The 26,323-nt window shown below is 36.1% G+C and overlaps 12 protein-coding genes across 12 annotated transcripts; 7 read left to right on the top strand and 5 right to left on the bottom strand.

Annotated features, from left to right (window-relative positions):
* The first annotated feature begins 1 nt into the window (after position 1).
* Positions 2-2,306, top strand: B0P05DRAFT_538203 (Poly(A) polymerase central domain-containing protein). Its single transcript, XM_051577817.1, has 5 exons — positions 2-241; positions 286-434; positions 496-659; positions 714-1,701; positions 1,765-2,306. The coding sequence occupies exons 1-5, from the start codon at positions 93-95 to the stop codon at positions 1,995-1,997; spliced, it is 1,683 nt and encodes a 560-aa protein (XP_051435596.1). The 5' UTR covers positions 2-92; the 3' UTR covers positions 1,998-2,306.
* B0P05DRAFT_538193 (uncharacterized protein) lies at positions 2,252-3,282 on the top strand (the record flags this gene model as incomplete). The annotated part of the gene is made up of 1 exon (XM_051577816.1): positions 2,252-3,282. A coding segment is annotated over one exon (363 nt), but the record flags the coding sequence as incomplete, so codon positions are not given.
* A 115-nt stretch (positions 3,283-3,397) lies between these two features.
* B0P05DRAFT_570925 (SMAD/FHA domain-containing protein) lies at positions 3,398-4,692 on the bottom strand (the record flags this gene model as incomplete). The annotated part of the gene is made up of 6 exons (XM_051581347.1): positions 3,398-3,763; positions 3,809-3,943; positions 4,014-4,117; positions 4,160-4,307; positions 4,361-4,584; positions 4,629-4,692. The coding sequence occupies 6 exons, from the start codon at positions 4,690-4,692 to the stop codon at positions 3,398-3,400; spliced, it is 1,041 nt and encodes a 346-aa protein (XP_051435594.1).
* A 3,237-nt stretch (positions 4,693-7,929) lies between these two features.
* Positions 7,930-9,115, bottom strand: B0P05DRAFT_611357 (CrcB-like protein-domain-containing protein; the record flags this gene model as incomplete). The annotated part of the gene is made up of 4 exons (XM_051583392.1): positions 7,930-8,034; positions 8,083-8,695; positions 8,753-8,968; positions 9,087-9,115. The coding sequence occupies 4 exons, from the start codon at positions 9,113-9,115 to the stop codon at positions 7,930-7,932; spliced, it is 963 nt and encodes a 320-aa protein (XP_051435593.1).
* Positions 9,082-9,737, top strand: B0P05DRAFT_538186 (acyl-CoA N-acyltransferase; the record flags this gene model as incomplete). The annotated part of the gene is made up of 2 exons (XM_051577815.1): positions 9,082-9,352; positions 9,399-9,737. Exons 1-2 carry the CDS (start codon positions 9,090-9,092, stop codon positions 9,733-9,735), a joined length of 600 nt encoding a protein of 199 aa, XP_051435592.1. The 5' UTR covers positions 9,082-9,089.
* A 1,658-nt stretch (positions 9,738-11,395) lies between these two features.
* B0P05DRAFT_538184 (uncharacterized protein) lies at positions 11,396-13,473 on the bottom strand. The gene is made up of 2 exons (XM_051577814.1): positions 13,321-13,473; positions 11,396-13,270 (listed from the first exon to the last, which is right to left on the bottom strand). Exon 2 carries the CDS (start codon positions 13,193-13,195, stop codon positions 11,429-11,431), a length of 1,767 nt encoding a protein of 588 aa, XP_051435591.1. The 5' UTR covers positions 13,196-13,270; positions 13,321-13,473; the 3' UTR covers positions 11,396-11,428.
* An 80-nt stretch (positions 13,474-13,553) lies between these two features.
* Positions 13,554-14,725, top strand: B0P05DRAFT_538179 (S-adenosyl-L-methionine-dependent methyltransferase). The gene is made up of 3 exons (XM_051577813.1): positions 13,554-13,749; positions 13,796-14,207; positions 14,251-14,725. The coding sequence occupies exons 1-3, from the start codon at positions 13,686-13,688 to the stop codon at positions 14,597-14,599; spliced, it is 825 nt and encodes a 274-aa protein (XP_051435590.1). The 5' UTR covers positions 13,554-13,685; the 3' UTR covers positions 14,600-14,725.
* Positions 14,726-16,545, bottom strand: B0P05DRAFT_538177 (Rho GTPase activation protein). The gene is made up of 4 exons (XM_051577812.1): positions 16,383-16,545; positions 16,092-16,307; positions 15,360-16,042; positions 14,726-15,281 (listed from the first exon to the last, which is right to left on the bottom strand). The coding sequence occupies exons 1-4, from the start codon at positions 16,510-16,512 to the stop codon at positions 14,793-14,795; spliced, it is 1,518 nt and encodes a 505-aa protein (XP_051435589.1). The 5' UTR covers positions 16,513-16,545; the 3' UTR covers positions 14,726-14,792.
* Positions 16,546-18,328: 1,783 nt separating this feature from the next.
* On the top strand, positions 18,329-20,137 carry B0P05DRAFT_62662 (uncharacterized protein). The gene is made up of 5 exons (XM_051583472.1): positions 18,329-18,404; positions 18,502-18,670; positions 18,720-18,859; positions 18,908-18,997; positions 19,079-20,137. Exons 2-5 carry the CDS (start codon positions 18,605-18,607, stop codon positions 19,971-19,973), a joined length of 1,191 nt encoding a protein of 396 aa, XP_051435588.1. The 5' UTR covers positions 18,329-18,404; positions 18,502-18,604; the 3' UTR covers positions 19,974-20,137.
* B0P05DRAFT_538166 (Metallo-dependent phosphatase-like protein) lies at positions 19,970-22,412 on the bottom strand. The gene is made up of 11 exons (XM_051577811.1): positions 21,891-22,412; positions 21,771-21,826; positions 21,622-21,722; positions 21,173-21,575; positions 21,024-21,129; positions 20,912-20,979; positions 20,701-20,864; positions 20,481-20,654; positions 20,325-20,428; positions 20,254-20,278; positions 19,970-20,206 (listed from the first exon to the last, which is right to left on the bottom strand). Exons 1-11 carry the CDS (start codon positions 22,387-22,389, stop codon positions 19,984-19,986), a joined length of 1,923 nt encoding a protein of 640 aa, XP_051435587.1. The 5' UTR covers positions 22,390-22,412; the 3' UTR covers positions 19,970-19,983.
* A 1,379-nt stretch (positions 22,413-23,791) lies between these two features.
* On the top strand, positions 23,792-25,069 carry B0P05DRAFT_62532 (uncharacterized protein). The gene is made up of 2 exons (XM_051583468.1): positions 23,792-24,117; positions 24,165-25,069. The coding sequence occupies exons 1-2, from the start codon at positions 23,983-23,985 to the stop codon at positions 24,951-24,953; spliced, it is 924 nt and encodes a 307-aa protein (XP_051435586.1). The 5' UTR covers positions 23,792-23,982; the 3' UTR covers positions 24,954-25,069.
* A 12-nt stretch (positions 25,070-25,081) lies between these two features.
* On the top strand, positions 25,082-26,286 carry B0P05DRAFT_538154 (uncharacterized protein). Its single transcript, XM_051577810.1, has 2 exons — positions 25,082-25,278; positions 25,333-26,286. Exon 2 carries the CDS (start codon positions 25,472-25,474, stop codon positions 26,177-26,179), a length of 708 nt encoding a protein of 235 aa, XP_051435585.1. The 5' UTR covers positions 25,082-25,278; positions 25,333-25,471; the 3' UTR covers positions 26,180-26,286.
* The last annotated feature ends 37 nt before the right edge of the window (positions 26,287-26,323 follow it).

Raw genomic sequence — 26,323 nt, 5'->3', positions numbered from 1 at the left:
ACAAATGGATTATTTTTATACCAACAGTCACTTTATCCCTTTTTCTCTCTTTCTCTCCTTCTCTCTTTTTTTTCTTCCTCCACGTGTATCCTATGAGTCAAGAACCTATTCGTCAATATGGCGTTACGCCTCCCATTTCAACTGCTTTACCTACTGAAAGAGAACTTGAATTAACAGAGGATTTGTTACAAACACTAAAAGACTTTGGTTTATTTGAAAGTGAACAAGAAGCACAAAAAAGGTAAATGGCAGACAAGAAAGATCGACTCATGAACATGACAATAGAGTGGTTGTACTTGGAAAACTAGACAAGATGGTGAAAGAGTTTGTCTACAAAGTCAGTAAATTGAAGAGTTTTCCTGATTCCTTAGCCAAAGAAGCGGGTGGCAAGATCTTTACGTATGGTAGTTATCGTCTTGGTGTTCATGGTGCAGGTAATAATGAAAAAATAATAATAATCAGAGAACTCTATATGCTGATAACCATCTAAAATAGGTGCTGATATTGATACATTGTGTGTATTTCCAAAGCATGTAGAAAGAGAGCATTTTTTTACCATCATGTATGACATGTTGAAAGCAAGACCTGAAGTGACTGAAATTGCTGCTGTATCCGATGCGTATGTACCGGTGATTAAAATGCATTTCTCTGGTATACCTGTAGGTGACAAATGCCATTTCTGGTTCTATACTTTATATTCACCATGCATGTAGATTGATTTTATTTGTGCCAGATTGGCTATTGCAAGAGTACCCGATGATTTAGAATTAGCAGACAACAATATCCTCAAGAGCTTAGACGAACGATGTGTCCGAAGTTTAAACGGTTCTCGAGTGACAGACGATATTTTACGCCTTGTGCCTAATGTAGGCACATTTCGTATTGCTCTTCGTACCATTAAATTATGGGCTAAAAACAGAGGCATCTATTCCAATGTGATGGGATTTTTAGGTGGTGTTGCCTGGGCCATGTTGATTGCCCGTATCTGTCAGCTGTATCCGAATGCTTGTGCAGCCTCGATTGTGAACCGATTCTTTGCCATCATGTCACGCTGGAAATGGCCTCAGCCTGTCTTGTTGCGTCCTCTGGAAGATGGTCCACTTCAAGTCCGAGTCTGGAACCCTAAACTCTATCCTGCCGATCGAAGCCATCGTATGCCTATCATTACGCCTGCTTATCCCTCCATGTGTGCCACCCACAACGTGACAGACTCAACACGACACATCATGATGAACGAATTCAAACTGGGCTTGGATGTGGTTGAGAAGATTGTCAAGGGTGAATCTGTCTGGAAGGACTTGTTTATCAAAAGCAACTTCTTTCAGTCTTACAAGTATTATTTACAGGTCACATCGTGTTCTGAATCAGCAGAATCTCAATTGATGTGGTCTGGTTTAGTCGAGGCTAAATTGAGACAGTTGGTGTTGAAACTAGAAATGGTCGAGATGATTGCATTGGCTCATCCTTATGTGAAAGGAATTGATAAAATACATTATTGTCTGACACCACAAGAAGCAGAGAATGTGACAAAGGGAGTGCTTTTGCCAGGAAGATCATTTACAGTAGAAGAAGGAAGTTTAGAAACAGACCATACAGAACTTTTAAAGCAGAATGGTTTGGTGACTGAAGAGAACCAGAAAGATTTGAAGCGTCTGTTTACGACTACTTTTTATATTGGTTTTGAGACTGACACTCAAGCTGGTAAAGTAACACACACACACACACACACACAGAAATGGTTTATATACTCACATAAGCATATAGCAGGCGAAAAGAAAAAATTAGACATCTCTTGGCAAGTAAGAGAATTTACACATTTAGTCACTGCATGGGATAAATATGAACCAGAACATATGAAGATCAGTATAACACATATTAAAGGGTGCTGCATTCATTTTATAATACACTTTAACAAGAAACATACCACGAAGACTAATACACTATTCTCTCTTTTCTTTTTCTTTAATGTAGATCAAAACTGCCTCCTGAACTTGTAGGACAAAAGGGTGTTAAAAGACCACTTGAGAAGGTAAAAAGAAATACACATACATTTATATATATATATATATTACTCAACTATCCAAGTTAAAGACGACAGAATCCAACAAAAGGGTTCGAACAGAGAATGAAGATCAGTCTGTGTTGACTACTTCTGCTACTGCTGCTATTATTCAACAACAAGAAGTCTTGGCTCCTCCTGAAACAACTTCAGCTAATACTACCCATGTGCCTACTATTGCTGCCACAACAGAGTAAAGTAATACTAACCCTATCTTTTTTTTTTTTTCTTTTTTTTTTAAAGTAGCATTTACAATTGATTTTTTTTAGCTTTTTTAAAATATATAAATAAAAATCTCTATTGACTCTCTCTTCTTAATGAAGAGAAGGATCTTTTTTTTTCTTTTCGATAATACTAAGTATGAATAAACAATGGAAAGATAGTCTCATTGTTCTAAGGCTGTCAATTTGAGAGTAGTACAGTTGGATCATTTAGGCAATTGAGAGGAGTTTGTATTCACAACAGTTGCCTTCTTTTGCATAATAGAAAGAAGATCACGTGATGATACGATATTTGTTGTAATAGACTTAAATCATATGATGACATGTCGAGAGAAAGATCTACCTAATAAGTGCTTCTTTTTCCTTTTCTTTCTTTCTCTTTTTCTTTATATTTTTTTTTCTTGTTTCTTTCTACAGTAAGTATATCATGAACAATATATATAACTTATTATAAACATTAGTGGCTTATCCCTATCAACAATATCCTTATATGAATTATGGGGATATGGTTACCCACCTACTAATGTATATGGTCAACAACAAATGATATCCAACTATCCTGCAAATAGTTATTATGGCGTTGTAAATCCTTATACAGCCTATTATCCAAACACAAACTACATAAGTCCTTCTCTTCCTCCTGTTCTCCCTCAAAATGCTTATTATGGTGGATATGCAGGTTATAATAGTTATTTACCCTATAAACCAAGTACGCTTCGAACACTGTTTAACCGTATCCGCTATGGCACAAATTATGGTTACAATTATCCTTATGACTATGGAAGGTATCGAGGAAATTGGACAGATTACAACTATACCTCATAATTACAATTCTATTAGTATTAGTATTAATTGGAGATGGAAGGAAGAAAGGAAGGAGGAGGAGAGGGAATAAAAACAGTTGTGGTATATATATATATATATGTATATATAAATGTGTGTATGTATGCGTGTATGTGTATGTGTGTGCGTATATATGTGTGTGTGTGTGTATGTGTGTCTATTCAATGAAACAATACATATAATAATGTAGATAAAACACCCACAAGAACAGCAAATACATATTGAACGCTTTTAACCTATGTTATAACACACATAAGTTTAATCTTTTTTTTTTTTAATTTACCTGAAATGCGTTCCAAAACTTATTGTTAGTACCCTTTTGAATTTGTTCCTGTAGTTCTTTAATTCGCATTCTTTCATTCATCAACTCTTGTTCTAATTGCTTTTTTTCAAGACACTTATTTTCTAGTTCTTTTTCCAACTTGTGTAGTTCTTGTTTAGCAGTTTGAATAGCTTGGTTTTGATGCTTATATTTCTTATCAAAGGATCGAATCGTGGCTTCTGCTTGATCTAGTTTAAGTTCAAGTTCGTCTGATTTTTTAACTTTATCTTGATTCAACACTATCTTATCAAGATCTGTTACTGTTTCTCGAATCGTCTTTAATTCATTCTCTACTTGCTTTGATTTATCCAATTCACTCTAAATTCTATAAATATCGAGAACTATGAAACTCGCTTTGCTTACTTGTAATTTAAGTAAAATGGACTCCAACTTGCGAGATTTCTTTGCTCCCCCTGTGCCATTACCGACTCCTGTATTATCGACTGTCAATTCAGATGTCGTATTGATAGATGAAGTTGATGTTTTCCTTATTAAAGACTATAACATAAAAGTATAAATAAATTAAAAAGCAAACTTTGTCTATACTTGCATGTGTCTCTGGGTATACTTGAGCAGAATGATGGTTACCAAGTTCCTTAATAATGTCTGTATCCACCTGGGATAATGGCATGGGAAATATATGGACAGTACAAGCAACCTTATAATACATGACTATGGACCATCAATCACTCGACACTCTAGTTGGTCACTTACTTGATCCATTGTCGCCAAAAATATCAATACCAAATTCCACTTGGTCTTGATGGTATAGTTCTTTAGGTTCACTTTCTTCACATTCGTTTGATAATCGCTGTCCATTCACAAATGTGCCATTACTTGACTTTACATCTTTAATAAAAACCTTGTTTAAATTAATATGACCACTCCCTAATTTTTTTTTTTTTATGTTCTTACTGAGGATCTTTCACACCATATTTCAGCATGCTGTCTCGATAATACTTTCGAGTCAAAATAACCATTAAAAGCAGATGGTAAAGTTTTGCTTGATGTCTGTCTGCCAATACGCACTTTAGCTTTATCTTTTAGCTCGAGTGTTCTTGTTTGAAATGAACTGTTATGAGGTTCCAAGATGACTGTCATGGTAGATCCTTTTCTTGAAGTGGTTGACATGGATGCACCTATATTGCATAAGCCATACTATGATTGACAAGAATAAGAATACCTTTTGCTTTGGTTAATTTGAAAGTATCTTCATTGACTTGCATAAGACTAGAAGTATCAGTCATGGTATAGATGTACAATAGATGAAAAGGATGAAGAAGTAAAAAGAAGAAGAAAAAAAAGTATCATCATGCCTCTTTTAGCGAACATGACTACCAATTGAATAACCGCTCATTTTATCAATCTATTATTTTGTTTGATGATTTTATAAAAAGACACTCAAGTAGCAGAATATGTGCAGAGTCATCAATATGAGTTTAGCTTAATTTGTTCAATATTGAACTGTGTTTACTTGAAGAACAGGCATTGTTTAATGAAAAGCAACATCATGACGAAAAGTCCATAAAGAAAAAAAGTATGCTCAGAACAAATCAAATTAAAAGCTTGATAGACTACACGAGAAAGATTACGCGATGTGTGTCCTAACTATAGTAACACAATAAAAGACGAACTAAAAGAGAGCTTTTTGACAAGCAGAAGGCAATAAATCGCATTACTAAATCTAGATACAAGAGTAAGAATAGTAACGTGCCTTTGGACTTGAAATGACCAAAATGAAAGCCTGTTTCAGTATTGACTTCTCAGAGAAAGTCTGATCTTTAGGGGATTTGAAGCAAAGACTAAGGCAAGTTTGTCTTCCTAAAAAAAATATGAAAGAAATAGCATTTTAACAAACAATAGTTTCATTTTATTACAAGTCTTTTGGGATTCTAACTTTTCTGTAAGATAAATACAAATGCTTGGACTTCTTTGGCTACTTCTCTGACATCATCATGCTTACTGTATGCTTCTATGTAGTTCATGCAGCGCTGAAAGTATCTTCTTATCTCAACACTATCACCTGCTTTGTCTGAAAAGGCAGAGATATTCTTTTTCAATCACTCGAACAAATAATCGCATTTAAGTCTGGCTATACCTCTCAATGCATTTCTATCCAATTGCATTCACAATGGTATTTGGGGTATAGCTCAAAAATATGACCAGCTGCTTCTACTACCACTTGCAAAGCTGTTTTTCGAGCCATAAAATCTGGTCGGCTTTCTAAGAAGTGCAGAGCACAGCACATGGATCGAGTACCAGCCTCAGATTGACCACAATGGAGATTCCGCTGTTTACCTTCAAGATCGCATAGCCATTGACCATGTTCAAGAATCTTTTTGATACCTAGAGTAATCAAAGTTTACAAATGAGCAGTAGTATTGTTATCTTATTTTACCTTTAAAGTATCTAACTTTCTTAACTTTGGGTCTACCTTTTGCGTCATGAGTGGAAAACTCCTTTTCGTAGAAAAAGGATTGATGAAGAAGCTGACCAGACGAGAGTTCGACGGTTGTGTCTCTGAACTGATACTTATTAGTCAGAGGCCAGGCTTTCTCGTTAAGTGTCATTCGATTTGCAACCAATGCGTCTTCACTGTAAGCTCCATGGTTTGAACTGTTGTCAAAAAGGAACACAGCTCGGTAGTTAGGATGTAAGCTTTCAAACAACTTAATGGCATTGTCCTTTAATTGGACTACCATGTCTTTGTGAGTCCACCATCCGTCTCTGCTCTCTCCAGCTTTAAGCAGCTTACGAGAAGTCCAACCTTCCACCCTCATCGTTCCGTGACATGGACACTGGAACCCACTGACCATAATGGAAGAGCCAGGCCCTTTCTTACGAATGTAAGACTCGCCCTCCAAACTCCAAATGTCTTCTTTATCGTCATTTGCGTAGAAAGTGAACTTGTCATGAGTCATAAACATAATCTTCTCTTCGCTTTTATCCAAGCTTGACTCTAAGACCTGTTTTTGATAGTCTCCTGAGTAAACCTCAGATCTACGCATGTACTCAATCATGCGAGCAGCCCATTGCTTTCGATACTGCACTACATCATCTCTTTCGTGCCCATCAAAGAACAGTCCTTTCTTTTTACCAAGGAGTAACCCCACTCATGAAGATGCTTGCTGACAGTTGAGATGGACATTGATCTCTCCATACCCAAGGCAGAAGGGATCACATTATCTTCAATGTATTGTTTGATTGCCACAAGAGAACGCTCACCTGGCTTCATTTTCTAGATGTAATCAAGCACCATAATCTTGACATCGCTGTCGCTGAGAAAAGATTCTCTCTTGATATGAACGCCTTGGCTGTGATCACTAAGATCCCCACTCTCCAAATGCTTTTTATCCCATCTTATAATACTCTTAGCTCTAGAGTTCTTTGAGTTATTGGCCCACAAAAGCTGGACTATACCTCGAGATGCCTCACTTTTTTTTTTTGCACCCTCTAAACGTTTTTCAACAAAAGTCTAAAGTGATTGTAGAACTCAAGTGTAAAACCTTCTTTCCTCTTGTTCATTTGAGGTGCGTTACGGGCCTTGAGCTTTTCAAAAGATTCTTCAATCATTTTTAGCTTCTTTTGAGGATGCGCAAAGCTTCTTTTTATTTTGTTCTTCACGCTTTTTGAACATTGATACCAAAATTGAACAAAGTAGAGTTTGGGCTGACTTTTTTTGGCATCAACTACTTTTCTCCACTTGGTTGACCTTGAATTTTTGGAGTAATGGCTCCCCTCTCCTTCTAGATCCATCATCCTTCAAATCCTCAAGAGAAGAAGTTTTCATTGCATTTTTCCAAAGCTCCCAATCTTCTAATGCTTAAGCTTCTACCTCCTCGATAGGCTCAACGGATGCTTTCTCTATCAGTTTTTCGGGTGCATCCTTCTTTCTGGCCATGACAGTCAATTTTCACTTGCTAGGGTAGAGCATGATGAAAGTAATCCGTTTAAAGAAAAGGACTTTATTGCTTTTCAGCATAGATGTTTAATTATAAGTACAAGATGGAGGTACAAAAACAGATCTACAGCTCCTTGTTGGCTACCTGTATTTGAATAGATTCTCATTTCGATGATCATACTCAAAAGTAAGGTTGTCTAAAATTTTAAGAATCGACTCATTTTGAAAGGCTTTACAGCAGAACTTTTATATGATAAAATATATTCTGTCTGAAAAAGATTACTTAAAAAGATCGTCAAAGCAAATCCTTGCGTTTTTTTCTCTCAAAATAATGTGTTTAGGTGAGTATGAAGCTTGTCAAAAACTGGATATTTCAAGCCCAGAGACACGTTAAAAGTGCATTGGTCTTTGTAAGCCAAGGCTTGAGAGAGCACACAACTCAAGTCAATAAGAAAACCACCTTTCATTTCTTTGATAACAAATAGAGAGAAAGGAATGTAGACCTTATTCTTTATTGTTAAATAGATATATAGATTTCAACTGTATTTGATTATTAAAAACATGAAAAAGTTACACCTTGAGACTAAATATAAGAATCTAAAATGACAAACATTGTACACTGAGCAATGACGACAGAAATGGTGCCATACAGATAACTAAATTTCCTTGGTAACATACACAACTCAACCTAAGAAAATAAGCATGTAACAAAACAACATAAGATATATATATATACCACAAATGTAGAAATCGTGGTTAGACAACCACAATAACCATCACCCAATGCTCCAATCACACTACATGAAATCATACTTATGGATGGACCTGACTGTACTAGTGATAAAGTAGCAAGTATCATCGTACCAAATACGTTTGCCACCCATGTGCCTAGAGGAAAATGCGGCAGCTTGTTATTATAAAACGAGAGATACCATCGGGTCAAAGCACCTAGAGGAGCAAATACGCATGCAAGTGCTACTTCTTTTTGATGTTGTGTAAAAATAGCTGCTAAAATAACACCCACCCAACATAATATGCCGAACAGTAGGGTCAAATAATCTCTTTTCTTTAGGTAAGCAAATGAAAAACCTCGGGGTACTGGTTCAACCGCTGTTGCATGATATCGACTGGACACGAATTCACCTACATGCTGTCCAAAGACAAGGCCATTAATAGCCATGGCCAAGGTCACTAGGAATACAGACAATCCTGCCAACACATTTTTCCCGCGTGTATGTGGATAAGCATGATAGTTGGAAAATGCTTGAAAAATACCGAGTTGCCAGGAAGAGAATGTAGTGATAGATCCACAAAGGCCTGAAGTGATGGCAGGATGAAATGGCTGATACCTTTTCTTTTATAAAGAGAGGAAATGAGTCAGTTTGTCATCGCTTCTTCATTGTTACCATTGTAATAAAAAGTTTTTGTTTTTAATGGCAATACCCATAATAAAGCAACCCATCCATTGTGCATAAACTAAACTGAACACAGGTGCTCCCAAGTAATCTTGTAGACGATTGAGCCCAATACGAATTAAGGTACCAGCAATAGAAAAAGGTACAATCGCAGCTGCAATCACAAGTTTGTTCTCATTCACTTGTATGATTTTGACAGCCTGATCACTCGGAGTAGAGAAAGAACTCACAAAAAAGGGCAGATAGAAAGTGACTGTTGTTTTTTTTACTTATAAGAAACTGTACACCCTTCCTCCTCCCCTTTTCTCTCTCTCTCTTCATATACATCATGGGAAACCCGCTTGAATCATACATTATCCGTGCAGCTACTGAGTCTGATATGCCTCAAGTGCTCGAGATATACAATGAACGGATTCTTAATTCGACTTGTTTGTTCATGTATGATCAAGTTCCTCTTGAAAACCGTTTGACATGGTTTAAAGAACTCAAATCAAAAGGATATCCTGTCATTGTGGCTGCAGAAAAGAAGACCAACAAAGCGATTGCCTATGCTTGTTATGGCGGATTTAGACCTCATACTGCATTTATTTTGCAAGTAATTATTTCAATCATATCATATCTAATCGTATCTCTATAGAACCACTGAAATATCGTTGTATATTCACCAGGCACATCAACGCAGAGGATTGGGTTCTGTATTATTAGCAGAAATGCTTCGTATTGGTAAAGAGTTAAAGTTCCGCAACTTGATCGCCGGTATCACGGCCGAAAACGAAGGCTCTGTTATTTTGTTCTCCAAGTTTGGATTTAAAAAAGTCGGCCATATTCATGATGCTGGGTATAAGTTTGACCGCTTTTTAGATATTGTATTTTTAGAGTACATTACTGATACTCAAGTTCAACCAGACCAGAAGATACCTGCCTTCAAGGCTTTTCCTTACGATACATATGTCTATAGACATGCATTGGAATAAACTTGTTTATTTTAAATTATTAAGAAAGGGGCACAAGGTAACAAGGCAGTAAGTCCGCCATCTACTCCGATATCTTGTCCAGTCATGAAGGAAGCATCAGGACTGGCCAAATAGGCTACCATAGTTGCAATCTAACATGAAACTCGGTATACACATCGATTGAATGCAATTCATGTCTTTACATCTTCTGGTTGGCCCCATCTTTCTTAAAAAGTCACTCGGCTTAAGGCTTCTCTTGCATCTTTGTCTGCTTCTTTTTTCAACCGACTGGTCATTTCTGTTTGAGTAAAGCTCTTACATAATACACCCATGAGCCTAGTCTATTTCTTTTGTGGAACGACTTACAGGTCAAACAGCATTGACAAGGATATCTATGCCTCTTGATCTTCATGCCATAGATTGACAAATATTGACGACATTGACAGAATGAATTGAATATGTTATCCTTGTCAAATCAGGCTCAAACTTATGCTGCTTTTGAAGCTGAATAACCCACTGGACCAGCACCTAATTGAATATCAACAACCAAAAAAAAAATCAGAAATAACTAACTGTTTATAGTATCCAAAAGGGCGTTATGAGTAAACACATGCGTCGCTTACAAATTTAATAGTTTCTTACATTTTCTAGATGCATCAACGATCTTCCTTTTGCTTCACATTAAATCTTCTTTGCAAAAGACATTGCACCTTTTTAAATGAATGTATGTTATTTAATTCGATTGCAAAGTATGTGAAAATCCTCTTGATACCTTAATTTAACTAATGATATGATCGCATTCAAAGAATAGAAAAACACACATAATTGTATGTTCACGCAAAAATAGTATAAAGCCTGTTTATGCGCACATAAATGCTCCAAATACATACAAGTCATGATTACTAGCATCTATGGTACTTTTGGGGTTGGTTTGTGAAATTTCGCCAAAATATGCTGTCTGAGGAAAGGGTAATATTTATGAAAATCGTCGATTTGACAACCCTTAATATTCTTTTTGATGCTATAGGACGAAAAATAGAGCTATCAACAAGTTTAAATAGTCAAAATGTGTGTCAAAGACTTTAGTTTTTGGTTAATGTGTTTGCTTTATGACTGTACTATGAAAATGATGAGATATGAGCAAAAAATTTATAAACATTTGCTTATTTCTTCTAGAAGTTAGCTGCAAACTTGGTGCGCTTTTAAAATTAAAAAGCTTAGAAAGCAAATGTCTACAACTCTCATTATTGTACCAAAGTCCAATAACTGCGTCTTTAGGCAGTTTCTAGCAAAAGCTCCATTTTAGATGTGGCGGGAAGAATTGGGGTTTCTTTCGCTTTCAATCTTCGTGCACAGCCTTATTACGTATCCTATATCCATTTACCCCCACATTTGCGCTATAGAATGCTGTGCTTTTATTTCCTTATGCTCTTTGGCACTCAAAGTAACATAAGATATTCTGAGAATATCAATTGCGAATACTTTTTATATGGCATCCAGAGCAAAAATGCTCAAACCACAGCTTTAATACACCAACCTTTGATGGGTCATTACTTGACAACCAGATTATCAAAATTTTGGCTTTGAACAAAAATTATTCTTCGCTTCTACATACATGTATTCTTAACCTGTTATTTCATAAGCCCATGTATCGATCAAGATGAGCAATTTGACTAGATAATCAGAGTATGTAATCTCATATTTTATTTATGTATTATGGTGATGATATTGTATACCAATTGTTGAATCCATGAGTACGCATCTCTAGCTTATAAAGGCTTTTACACCGTATGTATACAGTCAAAACTGTCAGGCTTTTTACCCATTTGTTATAGGTAGCTTCATTGCTCGCTGAAATTTCTGTCTCGCTGCATCGATAATACTCATCGCCTTTCACTGAGGATAATTTTAAATAGAAATAGTTGTCATAATCAGAAAACTCACTTCCAAGAGATAAAGATTCAAAAGAAGTGTTAGCCATGTCAATTATGATAGACATATTTTCGTCAATAATTGAGTTGTAAACTTCTACATGCTTCAAAGCTGGAAGTCGATTCGATAGTTGAAAGACCGCGGACATGTACCATTCTCCTCCCAGAAGCTTCAAGGTCTCAATAGACTTGTTGACCTTGGGCTCAGGACTAAAAGCAATCATAGTCATGCCTGTGAGTGTTAATTCTTTCATGTTGTGACAAGAATCAAATATATCATCCAAATAATATCCATGCACCGCATTTTTGAATCTTTCGTTATCAAAAACAAAAACAGGTAAGCCATATGTTTCGTCTTCCATTTCCAAACGAGTGATTTTGCTTCCTACATGTCGAATGACATGTAAATAGTTTAAATTAAAGTCTCCAATTTGAGATGTGAGACTCACTTCAGGAACGCCCGTAGAATCAGGCACAAGACTTATTCTGTCTAATGTGTCTCCAATAAATTCACTCTCAAAAGTAAGACTTACATACAAGCGTCCCTCCACCAAATGAGCAAGCCAGAAATCTATAACTTCATTTATGTTTTGAGGATAAAGATCGTTGATGTAGAAACTCTTCATCGCTTTCAGGTAGGCAGTAAATGCCTTCAAGACTTCAGGACTAATCATTGGCCTATATTCATCTTCTAATTCAGCTGGTTCAGTGCAGAAGGGTTCATCGATACTCAAATGCTTGACATTTGGAAATTTGCTCATGATATATACAAATATGTCTTCTGAGCATAAAGGCAGACTTAGACAAAGTTTAGTGACAGTCTCGATTTGTTTTGGCTGATCTTGTTTTTTGCAAGACGTTGAAGCAATAAGAGGTTCATCTGGACATATAAATATGCTTAGCACTTCTAATCGAGAGCGAATATCGAGCATTTCACCAAGTTCACGTAATGAAATGTTTGTGTGGTTCCTGACTTTCAATCTTTCGATTCGCTTGAATTCACCCAGTCTACTAATAAGCATGTTGAATGAATCTGTATAGAAATGTGTTTCACCAGATGATAGACTATCACATATGATTGCTTGCTTAATGACACTCCGCATAGTCAACACTACACGGCTGTAGCTTTCAATTTCACGGCTATATATAGGGTATTGTAGTGTGTCTAAATGTTTCAGGTTCCCTTCCTCGAGCTCTCGTAACAGTCTTTCCCAAAAAAGCTGATAAGTACATAGCACCGTAAGCTCTTCCAAATTGGGACAATAATTGATCAGGTCAGTAAAATAAGAAACATTGCTTGATATTGTATCAAAATCGTTGTTGATATTGAGTTTTTTTACGTGATTCCCGAGAAAAGATGAGTTGGTAATAGTGTGTACAAAAGACGCGATTTGATCAGTGTTGCGAAGAGCAACTTTACAATATATGGCTAGTTGAGAGGCTCTTGTCCAGCTACGACAAGTAAGTTGGCATTGTATTGCGCTCGTACTGTCTAAATAAACAAATATTTTTCCAAGAAGTTCGGGAGGCAGGCAGTTCCAGTAAGGCATTTGACTAAAAGCCGACTAAAAATAATTTACATGAATGACACAGCTTGTTTGATAGCACTGTGTGACTATTTACAACTGTTTATTGTGAATGCGGTCAACGGATAAAATACTTTTAATAGGCCAACCTTTTTGTCTCTTTGATCTTTTTAAATAAACTGTAGTTACTCTTTTGTCAAAATCAATACATTTGCATACAAAGTTTTTTTTTCTGGCGTGAACAAAGTATTTCCCAATGAAAAATGCATAAAACAGAATCATCATAGGCGGCTAATCAATAAAGAAAGTTTTAACAAAATGACTCGAGTTATTTTATTTCAGGAATGATTGAATGAGATGGCGACTGAAAAAAAAAAGTAACGGCCCGTCCGAGGATTTGGTTCTAAATAAAGTAAATGTATCCTAAAAAATGGCCTCTTGGTAAAATTTACCCTTTTGTCATACTTTTTTTTCTTTTGTATATAAACCATTCGATTTCTTTCTATATTCTACCATGTCAAACATGAATCCTCATCAAACTGCTGCTCAAGGCTTTCAAGCTCAAGCTGATAGCTATGGTAAGTTGACTCTTAGGTTTCATGATCATTAATTATTTTTTGAAAGCCAAAGCAAGACCTAGTTATCCTCAAGAAGCACTTGCGTTTATTTCGACTCTGTTGCCTAACTCAACAAAACCACTCAAGGTATTGGATCTAGGCGCCGGTACGGGTATTATGACAAAACTATTGGTCGATACTTGTGGATTTGATGTTACTGCTGTGGAACCTGTAGACAATATGCGCCTTAAACTGGAATCCTTAGTACCTCAAGCTACTTCCTTAAAGGGTACTTCTTGGTCTATTCCTGTTGAGTCTGAATCTCAAGACATGATTGTATTGGCTCAATGTTTTCATTGGTTTGATGATCTCAAGAGCTTAAATGAAATTCATCGTGTCTTGAAGCCAGGAGGTGCTTTTGTATTGATCTGGAACATGGAAAGTCAAGAGCGTTCAGACTGGGTAGCCAGCATTCGAAAGTAAGTTGGACAAGTCACACTTAGTTACTGACAAATGTATTAGATTATATGAAAAGTATGATGCTGGTGCTCCTCAATACAGAAAAGGAGCATGGAGAAATGTGTTTGAGACAGAAGAAGCCAAGTCATTATATACTTTACCATTACAACATAAGCAATTCAAAAATGATTTCCTCGTCAAGCGCGAACAGATCTGGTCTCGTATTTTAAGCAAGAGTTACATTGCTGTCTTGGATCAACAAGAAGCAGATGCTCTGCATAAACAAATAGAGACTACTTTAGACAAATTTGATTTACCTCCCAGAGGATCTGACCAAGATATTATGTATCGTCATGATACTGATTTGTTCTGGTGCTATAAGAAACCTCTTGAAAACATCCAAACATTGTAAATTAATAACAAGAATTCTTTTTTGCATCAAAATAATGGTTTTTGTTTAATAAGCTTCAGTTTATCTGTACTATTTCAATACATAAGTGAAGCATTTACTCGCTTTTTATTTTGTATATGTTGGTTCTCTTTTAAATTGGCATCTATGGTCGCATTATATTTATTTTGAATAAAGTGTAGGAAATAGTATTAAATTAGTAGTTCAAAGTTGTTTTATGGTCTTGGTGAAACAAAGGTTGTGCTTTTTCATTCAGATCGACTGAAAAGACACCACCTTGAATTGCTTTGACCCAATCAGAAGCTTGAGGTGTCCGAGTAGATTGAAGATTTGATTTGATGTTTCTTTTGAACTTGTGGGACATCATGACTTCTTGAGGCACAATGATATTCCGGTTTTCTTCTTCTCTTAGTTTCCAGTTCTGGAGGGTTCGAATGTATTTCGAATGAGGCGTATCAATAAAGCTTTCAACAGGAGACACTGCTTTGACAGATTCTTCTTTAACTTTTCGAATCATCATTTTAGGAGTTGATAAAAAGTCTACTTTAGGTGAAGAAAATCCAAAACTTTCAAACGTTTGGACTAATTCGCGCGATTCTTTGAATTCCAAAGTACTCACATCAATTCTCAATTTCTCTTGTTGTTGTTGTTGCTGTAAGTCTATTTCTTGTCGATTGAATGCATTCTAATTCCAAAAAAAAAAAAAAAAAAAAAAAAAAAAAAAAAAGATGAGAGTAAGGTTAACAAACCAAGTTGAACTCACCTCTTTATCTTCTATGACAAGTGGTATAGTAGTGTTTTTATGCTCTTTTAAAGATAGTTTGCGATGTTTGTATTGTTGAGACTTGAGAGGATTAGTTAAAGTCGTAAAAACTTCAGGGTGTGTCATCATAAACTCAAATATCTTGATCCAAGTATTGCTTTCTTTGACAAGCTCTAGCTGAAGTAATTCATTTGGCTTGTACTTTAAAGAATCAGAAAACATGGAAGAAGAAGAAGAATAGCGCTTCTTTTTCTTTTTTGTCATAGGAGGTGTATTGTCACTAGGTTGATATGATTTATACTGCTGCTGTTGTTGTTGCTGCTGCTGCTGTTGTTGTTGTTGTTTTTTTCGTAGTGTCCCCCACAATAACTGCCGTGCTTTTTGGATCAAATGATGCTTGTCCAAAAAAACCGGCAGAGAATTATAAGATTGACAATACTTACTTTCCGTCAATGCTGCATTATCTCCCAGCATGAATTGAGACACACCATCCAATCGAATGCAGGTGGGAGCAAAAATAATTGCTAGAGATTCAATTGACATTTGGTTTTTTTCTTGATGTTGTTGGACTTTATCAGTTACTTCAATCAAGAATTGCAATAAATGTAGGTGCTCATGAGGTAGTTTTTTGCACACTTCTTTTAGCCGTCTTTTCAGAGTCTCTTTAGAATATCTTTCCTGATCTAATTCATGAAATGAGTCCATTATTTATATGCTTCTATGGGGTGTTACCAAACACATCCAAGAACATGGACTGATATTGTCGAGGAATTACAGGTTCAGCTAATTGTTGTAAGTAGCGTTTAAATAATCCGGTAAGCGAATGACTTGTGATTGTTGATGGAAACTTGACTAAAAAAGGATTTTGACTCTCTTCAAATTGTAATTGCAGTTCATTAATGGTTGCAGTAGAGCCTGATTTACGAAACAGGCCTTCTACATCGAGGCCTAATAGAAAGAAAGAGAGAGAGAGAGAGAGAGAGAGAGAGATTAGAAAGGGAATTTTTTCCTTATATGTCTTGCCTTTTTGTTCAATTTCTTGATAACATCTTGCTAAAATACCGGGAACAGAAAGACCAGAAGACGTTGTGAAACTCGAACGAGCCAAGGCAGTAACAAGAGGGGAGCCAAACAATGGTAGTGATTGCATCATATTAAAGTTATAAATCGAAAAGAGAAAAAAATTCAAAAAAAGAGAGAGAAAAGAATGTTTATTATTAAGAGAGCCTTCTTTTAATATATAATTAAGTGTTTGTCATCTTTCCCCTTCTTTTTAAAAAAAAATCCTTTTTAATCATCTTAAATAGAATAATATGTATCGTCTTTTTTTTCTTATTTTTGGCTTTGCTTGCTTGGTTCGTCTTCTTTTTTTTCACAAATATGATTTTGATAACTCGGAGAAATTTAGGTACACAAAGCATCCCCCTTTTTTATGTATGCTTCAAGATAGACTTTGTAACAAAACAAAACATTGTTCGATTACATGTGAATTTTATGCAAACAGTGTCAACTATTTTTAGGCTGCATAAATATTTGAATATCGTTTAATTGTTCATGCCTTTATTTATAAAAAAAAATGGACCTTTGTTTTGCTTTATTCTTCTTCCAACAGAACGAAATGACTATCGGAAAAGCTATAGCACCAAAAGAGCCAATAAATGATGTCAATTACGAGTATAAAGGTGGTAGAAGATATATCACACAAACTGATGTTGTCTACATGCTGCCCGAAGACGACGACGGTAAACAATCCCTTAAAAGACTTGTTTTTCAATTTTACTCTAGAAAACTATCGTCTTTATATACAGCACAAGGGGATTTCACTTGCTCTTCAAAAAATAAACAGCGGTTACTAAAGTTTACGTTTGAACAGTAGATTCCATGCTCCTGTTGAAGAAATGCTTCAAAAAGGCGTTCATGTATTTGATTCAGGCTGTAGTCCTGCTATATGGACTCTGGAAATGAGTCAAACGTATCCTAATTCCATGTTTCTGGTATAGATATTTCTCCTGTTGAACTCAAGCAAGACAATCCTGAAAATGTTGAGTTTGTAGTTGGTAATATTGCCAAGCATATTCCATATCCAGATAACAAGTTCGATTATATCCATTAGCGACTTCTTTTGACTGGTTTAATATATGATAATCGGAATAGCGTATGTAGTCTATATAATAACCTAAACTAATAATTTTTTAGACCTTACAAGAACTATTTCGAGCTTTGAAACCAGGCAACTAGCTTGAATTGGCAGAAGTAATATAGGCACATGAGGGAAAATGATATTTTATATAAGTTTCACTTTAGTTGATAGCAGTAGTTTGTCTCAAACTGGCCCTGCTATGAATACTTTGCAAACTGCCTGTATGTATATCGCGGTTCAAAAGTCTGAGCTATTTAATTCTTGTTCCTTCCTTTTCTTCCTGTGAGAGTTATGTCAATTATGAATTCTCGCAGATTAAGACATGACATTACACTTATATTGAAAGATAGATTAGATAGACTGGATCGTATTGGCTTTAAAAACATCACGGCAAAAAAATTCTTCATTTCTTTCAATCATGGGGGAGAAACGGATACATTGATGTGGTAGGTCGTACAATACACAATACATGATTGACTAACAATGTGTTAGGGAAGCGCAACGATGTTTGTACTTTAGTGTCAAGCCTTTCATGATTCAAATGAGCCCTCTGTTAGGAGAGGAAGGGGCTTTGAAATGTGCATAGATGCATATGCTAAAGAAGTAAGAGTTGTTGGGGATGGTTTGTTGTTTATGCTCAAAAACCTACTGCTTAAATAAATTAAGAAGGGCGACTATTGCTATCTGATGAGACCATTTATGCTCCGAAAAGGGTTGCTTTATCTGTCACCTTGAGTCACGCTTCTTTTTCTTTTTCTTTTTCTTCTTTTTTTTCTTTATAATAATGCCAAGTGAACAAAGACAAGCTGTGGTTGGTATTGTAGGTGGTGGACTAGTTGGTGCACTTGACGCTATATACTTTGCTCAAAGAGGTTGGAAAGTAGATCTCTATGAACTTCGACCAGGTAAATAAAAAACATAGAATCAAATTATCTTGCAACTCCCTGTCTAATTTCCCATGATGATGTTAGATATGAGATTGCCTATTCACAGAGAAAGTAGAAGAGGCAGGTCTATCAATTTAGCATTGTCTGAGCGAGGATTAAGTGCTTTACGAGCTACTGGGTTGGATATCGAGAAAACTATCCTGGAAGCCTCTGTACCAATGAAGGCAAGAATGGTTCATATTGGAAAAAAACAAATGTCGCAAGCATATGATGTCAATGGAAAGGTAATTTGGTGGTTATAAAAGCCAAGACACTTATGCATATGTATATCAGCACATCAATGCAGTCGATAGAGCACGCTTGAATGAATTGTTATTGGATGCCGCCGAGAAAATGAACAATGTCACTATTTATTTTGAGCATCGACTTGTGCAAGCGGATCTTGACAAGAATATGTTAGAATTCGCTACTAGGCAAGTTATCGACATGATGTGCCTTTGCTTATATATGCTCTTCTGTAGTGATGGGAAAAAGGAATATCAAGTAGATCTTATTATAGGTGCAGATGGAGCATATTCTCGGACAAGATCTCAAATGATGCGTCGTATGAGGTGAGTTATTTTAATTACGGTCAAGCGGAAATAACAATATTTTTCAAAAAAAAAAAAAAAAAAAAAAAAAAAAAAAAAAAGAATGGACTTTGAGCAACGATACATCGATACTGGCTATTGTGAATTATCCATGCCTCCAGCTAAAGGACCTGATGGAAAACCAACATTTGCATTAGACCCTAATCATCTTCATATTTGGCCCAGACATACATTTATGCTGATTGCACTTCCTAATCCTGATTTCTCATTCACATGCACACTTTTTATGCCGTTTGATATGTTTGAAAAGGTTGCAACACAAAATCAGCTGATGAATTTCTTTTCTGAGCACTTTGAAGATGCTATTCCTCTTATTGGAGAAGATGCCTTGATATCAGACTATTTCAAAAACCCTCGGGGTTCTTTGGTTACCATCAAGGCTTCCCCACACAACTATGGTGATAAAGCCTTGATGATTGGTGATGCTGCTCATGCCATGGTTCCCTTCTATGGCCAAGGTATGAATTGTGGCTTCCAAGATGTACAGGTACTTCATCAAGTACTGGACCAACATCAAATCAAGCCTATCGTTACTCAACAAGGCATTAAAGGTCTAAAAGGGGCCCTAGATGACTATTCAAAGACTCGTGTCAAGGACGCTCATGCCATTTGTGACTTAGCCATGTATAATCACTATGAAATGCGCTCTGCTGTGACATCAATGCGTTTCCTTGCCAGAAAGAAATTGGAAGGTGCTATTCACTACACTTTTCCTCGTTTGATTATTCCCTTGTATACCATGGTTAGCTTCTCGACATTGCCTTATTCAAAAGCCATTGAACGTTGGCACCGCCAGACTTATTGGTTGAATGTAGCTATGGCTTCAACTACCGTGGCAACTGCTGCTGTCGTTATGGCCACTGGTTTAAGATATCGTGATAGTTTCATGCCTTCTGTCACTCAAATGATCAATATAGTAAGAAGATTTATTGAATAAAGTCTATGCATTAGGCAGAAAAAATAGTTTGAAAATGAATCATGGGTAGTTCCTGAGAAAAGACACGCTTCCATGTTCTTATGGTAGACCCATATTCATTGATATCATATATCCGAGCACGACGATGCCATCCTAAATGTTCAGCGCCATAACCACCTATACCAGCTCCACCTCCATAACACAAGTGAATAGCGTCTCTTTCTAAACAGTAATCATTCACATGATCATGTCCACTATGATAGAAAAAAAGTCAAAATCTCAATTCATGTTGGTTACTTACCAAGAAGTAAATTTAATATCGCCCGCTATTGAATTTTAGCTTAATGTTCTATTTTTCTTTCTTCGTTTTACCTGTCTTGAATGCCTCAAAAGCAGAAATGCTGTTCTTTTGAGCACTAGATACACTTTCCCTTGCATCTCCTAATTTAACTGTATTACTTTCTTCATGGTATTCCCTATGTTTACAAAAATGTGAATTCAAGTCGAATTTGACGACACAAAATTTACCAGATAGGAATATGAAAGAATGCAGCTGCATTAGGTTTAGAAGGCAATGATCGAAACTTAGAAGCAGACTGAGTAATCCAATCCAACTGTTCTAATTTAATAAAATCATAACCCTCTTCTTCTTCTTGAGACACTGAATGTGAATCCAAAAAATACAGTGTAAAATCATGAGTACTAAGAAGTGATTTTTGAGTCATAGAATAGTTAAATATTGACTTACGCAGCCTGAGTTGTATTTGTATAGATCTTCAAGATATAATTACCCACACCAGGTATATCTAATGGACCACGTTCTATTAAAGAATAAGGCATTCTTCTCATCACTTCCAACAGCTCATCTCGAGTCAGATCATTTTCATCATCATGATTCCCAAATACAGTAGCCTAAAACAAGCCAATTCAGTTTGAGTTTGTTAGTCTATATTGCTTACCCAAGGAATTCTTCTTTGAATAACAGGTTCAGCAAATTTAAATGAAGCAGCTCTAGCATCAGTCACACCTTGTCAAAGTTAATATACTATAACTCTTGTCCATTTTATTTACCTCCACCATTGATATTGTCTCCAGAAAACACAACCAAATCTGGCTTTTCTTTATCTAACAACGTTGCTATATAGTCCAAAGTAGTTTGATCACCATGGCATTCCATCTGGTTTGATTTTAACGCGTTGTTCAATATGTTTTTGTCTTACATTGACAGGTACATCAACACAGTGTCCTTCTTCATTCGTAAAGTGCAAATCAGCCAATTGAACAATCTTGAAATTACCACTCTGATCAAATGCCAATGGCTCCATTTTAGGTAATTCTGTGTACCCCTTTTTGACATACAGAAAAGTGGGTTCACCAAACCCGTCTTTACCTTCATGTTCACTATTCAAATCCACGTCTATCTTGTGCCAACCAAAAGGAGTGACAGAATGCTTTCCAAACTGAATGCTCAAATCTTGAACAGCATCACGAAGTACATCTGGATTAGAAGGTGTTGTTCTGTACCATACATGAATAGAATCACCTCGAAGAATTGAATTCAAATTGACATCAATTTTGGTATAGCCTTCAGGGGGTGTTTGGTCATTTAACAAGACTATCACACTAGAGATAGTTAGACATATCATACTCTTTCTTTTATCTAGCTTACTCTGTGACTGGATCTTCTGTACGACTTCTTTTGTAAAACAAATACACACTCATGCCAACAATGATGCCTTTGTTCAAATCTTTCTCTACTCGCTCCCAACCCTACAATGTTGTCAGTCAAAGCGGTTCATTGTTATCTATGTGCTTTACATCTAAATAGCAATTACTTGTGAAGCATTGTTTAGCTGTAATGGCTGTAATTGGGTCTATATTTTATGGTTGTCAATATATTTATATATTTATATATTTAGATTGTCTTTTGTTATATACCTTTAGGTCCATCTTGACTATAGTACATGTATAAATGATATCCGCCTACATCTTTGTTTAAATCAACAGGAATGCGTCTATATTCTGCTGAAACTAATGGACTTGTGCCTTGCTTAACAATAATAGACGTCACTGGGTTTTTCGAAATGGACTTGTCCTTTGTGTAATAAAGCCATAAAGAAGCAGTCTCGTCTCCTGCGTGTTGGTTCAAGTCTACCTTGAGTTTTGTCCATTTGGCAAGGTGAGGAAGCTGTGTATCATTGTTGCCCTGAACTATAGCTAACTCTGTTATGGGATCCTCTAGAGGATCTTGCTTATAGTCAAGATAGACAGTATCTGCTCCACTTACACCCAAGTTGAGATCTGTTGGGATTCTACGATAGCCTGGGTAGTTGGCACACGCGTGGTCAATATCACAAGAGATAAGTTTAATATCTGTAATATAAGCTGTTGATAGTACAAATAAACTTGACAGGAATGCAAAATTGTAGAATATCATCTAATGAAAGGAAAAAAAAAGAGCTGAGAAATGTGTCGATCTCCTTTTTTTAAGCAGCGCATGTACTGTACTTTGTTCCAGGTAATGTGTCTATTTGCATGAATGATAAAACAGGTCTTTTTGTTTGCTATATATCCAATTCTGCTTTGTCTAGGTGCTATATGAGATGTGTGGTTCTTAACGCATAACAAAGATAATATTTCTTTGGTTAGCATCATTTTCCAGGTTTAAATGAATGCAGCTGGTAGATTTCAAATAATTAACCCTTTATTGATATGATAAGCAAGGCGCTACTTGCTCATTGGTATTGTGGAATGGACAGACGAGAGTCATTCAGATGTGCTACTTCTCCCATGCGAACTCTATAACTATCCTCCAATCCTAATAGAGTAAATTGTCGCTGCCTAAACTATAGGATCGAGATGGGAATAAACTATTGGTGGTGATCTTTACTGTGACTGGATAGCAACCTAAAGATTTCCGAGGTACCTTCCAACCGACTAGCAGCCCATATATTCACTCTATGAGTCGTCTGCTTTGGGCAATAGAGCGTTTATTACTTGCACCACATACGTCTGTATCCATGGTGAATGAAATTTAAATATTACTTGATCTGCCACTGAATACCTTCCTTTTCTTCACACAAGCTTATTTGGCAACGGACTCACACAGCAATGATCCGATTATTCAGCTCCTGTATGCGACGACAAGTGGCATGGTTTCTAAAAATACAACTTCCATATTTGAACTTTGGTTGGCCAATGTCATCGACTTTGATTAACTGCTGACAATGCTTGTTGAAAGCACTGTTAAAATGAGCCAATAATTTTCGGGAAATAGTGAAATGGATAGAAAACTTTAATGTGAAATCCCTGTTTTGTATCCAAGGAACTTGGTAAGACTGCATTTGATTCAGTAACACAGCTTTTCTTTTTTTTTTAATTCATTTTACATGGCCAATGCGATCAAATGTACTACTTTATGTAATTAGACAACAATATGTAATGCTTTGTTTACTCAACAAAAAAAAAAAAAGACAGTTTCTTGAGAATAAAAGAATTGGTTGTTTTATTCTCCTATCCAAAACTGAACCTATAAGAGCTTGAATTAAGCTTGAATTCAATCGCTGTTACTGGTTTTTTTCACCTTTGATCTGGCCTCATGATACTATTGATGGAATATTCAGCAAGGATGTAAAGACACATGCGTAACTTGTTTATGAGTGGTTGACGGGGACAAAATAAGGTGATACAAATTCATCATAAAAAAAGGAGAACATGTTGTATTTGACAAGATGAAAAAGGGATTTATCATGTTTACACTGTATGTTTCTTTCCTGTCATAAACATGTTTTCATTGACACTTTTGTAGTACCTTGTAACACGTAAAAAAATTTTTTTTGATGGGTAAGACAAAAGGTGAGTTAATGCAGTTGTCATGTCTTGATATGTCTCAAACTTTTGCCCTGGCCGCCACACGGTTCTTTTTTTTTTTTGCATTTAAGGTTAGGTTTCACTCGAGAAAGATACAAAAAAAAAGAGCCGATCTATTATTTCTTTTTCTCTTTTTATCTATTCCTTTTACTCTTTTTCTATGCCCAACAAAAGAAGAACAAGTGGTGCAAGATCCGCTCCAAAGCTATTTAAATGTACTGGCTATGGTGACTGTGATATGGTTTTTACCAGAAGTGAACATTTAGCTAGACATGAAAGGAAACACACAGGAGAGGTAAGTTGAATCACTCAATGAGCCTTTATTCATACATATACCTATAGAAACCTTATAAATGCGTTGTGCCTGGTTGCAATCGAATGTTTAGTAGATTTGATAATATGATGCAGCATACACAAACCCATGAAAAAAACAAGAAACCCGTACCTTCTTCTCTAGTTCAGTCCACAAAGCGTATGTCTCGAGGAAATCCTACTCTTCTTAAGCCTGAAGCAATGCCTGATCCCTTGGAAGGCTCCTCTATGGTTAATAGTCGTACATTGCCTTTACCAACAAGAAGAGCTTCTATTTCTACACCTTACAACACAAATCCTTATCCTATTTCATATCCCCATCCCCCTCCTCCTCCACCTCCTTATGGCTATCCATTGTCCCCACAACAACATGTCTGGCCTTTAAAGCGCAATCATTACCCTTCATATTATGATCAGCACCTTGCTCGTCGTAGATCATCAACCTCTACACTATCAGTTGAGTCCCCTTTGATCTCACCTGTTTCTTGCTCGTTTCCTCAACCAAAAGAACCTCAAGTCAGGAGAAGAATTTCTATTGATGATTTGCGTTTACCGATAGAAGATTTAAAGGAAAACAAGACTAAACCTGTTTATGACAAACAGGCTGTTGATATTACATCCGATGAATATGAAGCGTTAGAAGGCTTCAGCAAATTCCACTCTACTGTGGTTGCACCTACAGGTAAAAGTGCTGATACACAAGATTATCCTCGTACTCACTTTAGTAGAATTCATGCCATCACCAAAAATGAAGAGTATAAGCCCAAACTTAGCTTCAGAAGTATGCGCTATGCGTCAACGCGTCATGGGCGTGAATGAGTCACATTCAAGAGCCTAACTTGTAATAAAATACATTTTTTTTTTCAATACATCGATTAGACATGTTAGTGAAAGAGCACAGACCTTCTTTTGACCTCTATGTCACTCCATACTGAAGTGACTGTTGTATTTTTCTTTTTTCTTTCTTTTTTATTCTTTGATCATGGATGATACGAATATAAGACTTTCTATTGAACTTGGCAAAGCACTTGCTCAACTTACAAAACTATCTCACCATGTTACACTCACCATAGATATTGGACCAAACACAATATTAGCCATTAAATACATTGCTGGTTCCTTGATTATCTACAAATCGATTGACGTAAGTTTTCGCTTAGCCTTTTATAATGGAAGCGCATAAAATTGACGTCAATAGTCTCTTTCTCGCTTACTGACAAACAATGGAGAATAATAATGATGTAAAAAAAAAAAAAAAATAGAGAGAGGGGGTTTTAATAATATTATTAAAAAAAAGGAATAGACATTTTATCACTTTTCTTTCTTTATTTTACTTTATGAACAGCCTAAGAGCCTTAAACGCTTTTTACAACAGATCCTACAACAAGCGTCCTATACTTACCTTGTGTGTAACAAATGGTATTCTCGGCATTATCAGTGATAGTTTAGCACAAAGTATATCACTCTACAACAAATTCAATATTGATGAACGATTTTTGCCCGATAAAGTCAAAGCACACCGAAATCTATGGACAATTACAGATCATTGGGACTTTACTCGAACTTTACGATTTGCAGCCTACAATTTCTGTGTGGCACCTCTTGGTGGAAAATGGTACATGTTTCTAGACAAATTTTTCCCTATGCCTGTTAAGCAGGTGGCAACGAAGGCAGTAACAAAGCAGGCTAATATGATGGCTATCAAGCGTATGGTGACAGATCAAGCATTGTTTGCACCTGCTGGTCTTGTCTTGTTCTTTACAACGATGGGACTGGCTGAAACGGGTAAATGGGAAGGAGTCCAGGAGAAGTTTAGAGACGCGTATATACCAGCATTGATCGCTAATTATAAGGTATGGCCAGCGGTTCAGTTTATTAATTTCAAATGGATGCCATTGCAATATCGCCTACCATTTGTCAGTAGCTTGGGTATCGTTTGGAATGCCTATTTGAGTTGGTTGAATAATGCTACAAAACAAGAAGAAAGTGTCTTGGAAAAATTGGAAAAGAAGGATACTGGATTAGAAGTTGTACAGTCTACTTGATACCTTTTTGTTTGAAAATAATAATTGTCCTTTATACGAAAAAAAAATACACGTTATTTGCAGATTTTTAGTTGGAGTGATAAGAATACTGAAATTGACGTCTTTTGTTCATCTAGTTAATTGAAAAAAAAAAAAAAAAAAAAA

The sequence above is a fragment of the Gilbertella persicaria genome (assembly GCF_025201335.1).
Source record: "Gilbertella persicaria strain CBS 190.32 chromosome Unknown B0P05scaffold_16, whole genome shotgun sequence".
In the NCBI taxonomy this organism is placed as follows: domain Eukaryota; kingdom Fungi; phylum Mucoromycota; class Mucoromycetes; order Mucorales; family Choanephoraceae; genus Gilbertella; species Gilbertella persicaria.
Note: the sequence above shows the minus strand (reverse complement) of the source record. Positions and strands in the feature narration are given on the sequence as shown.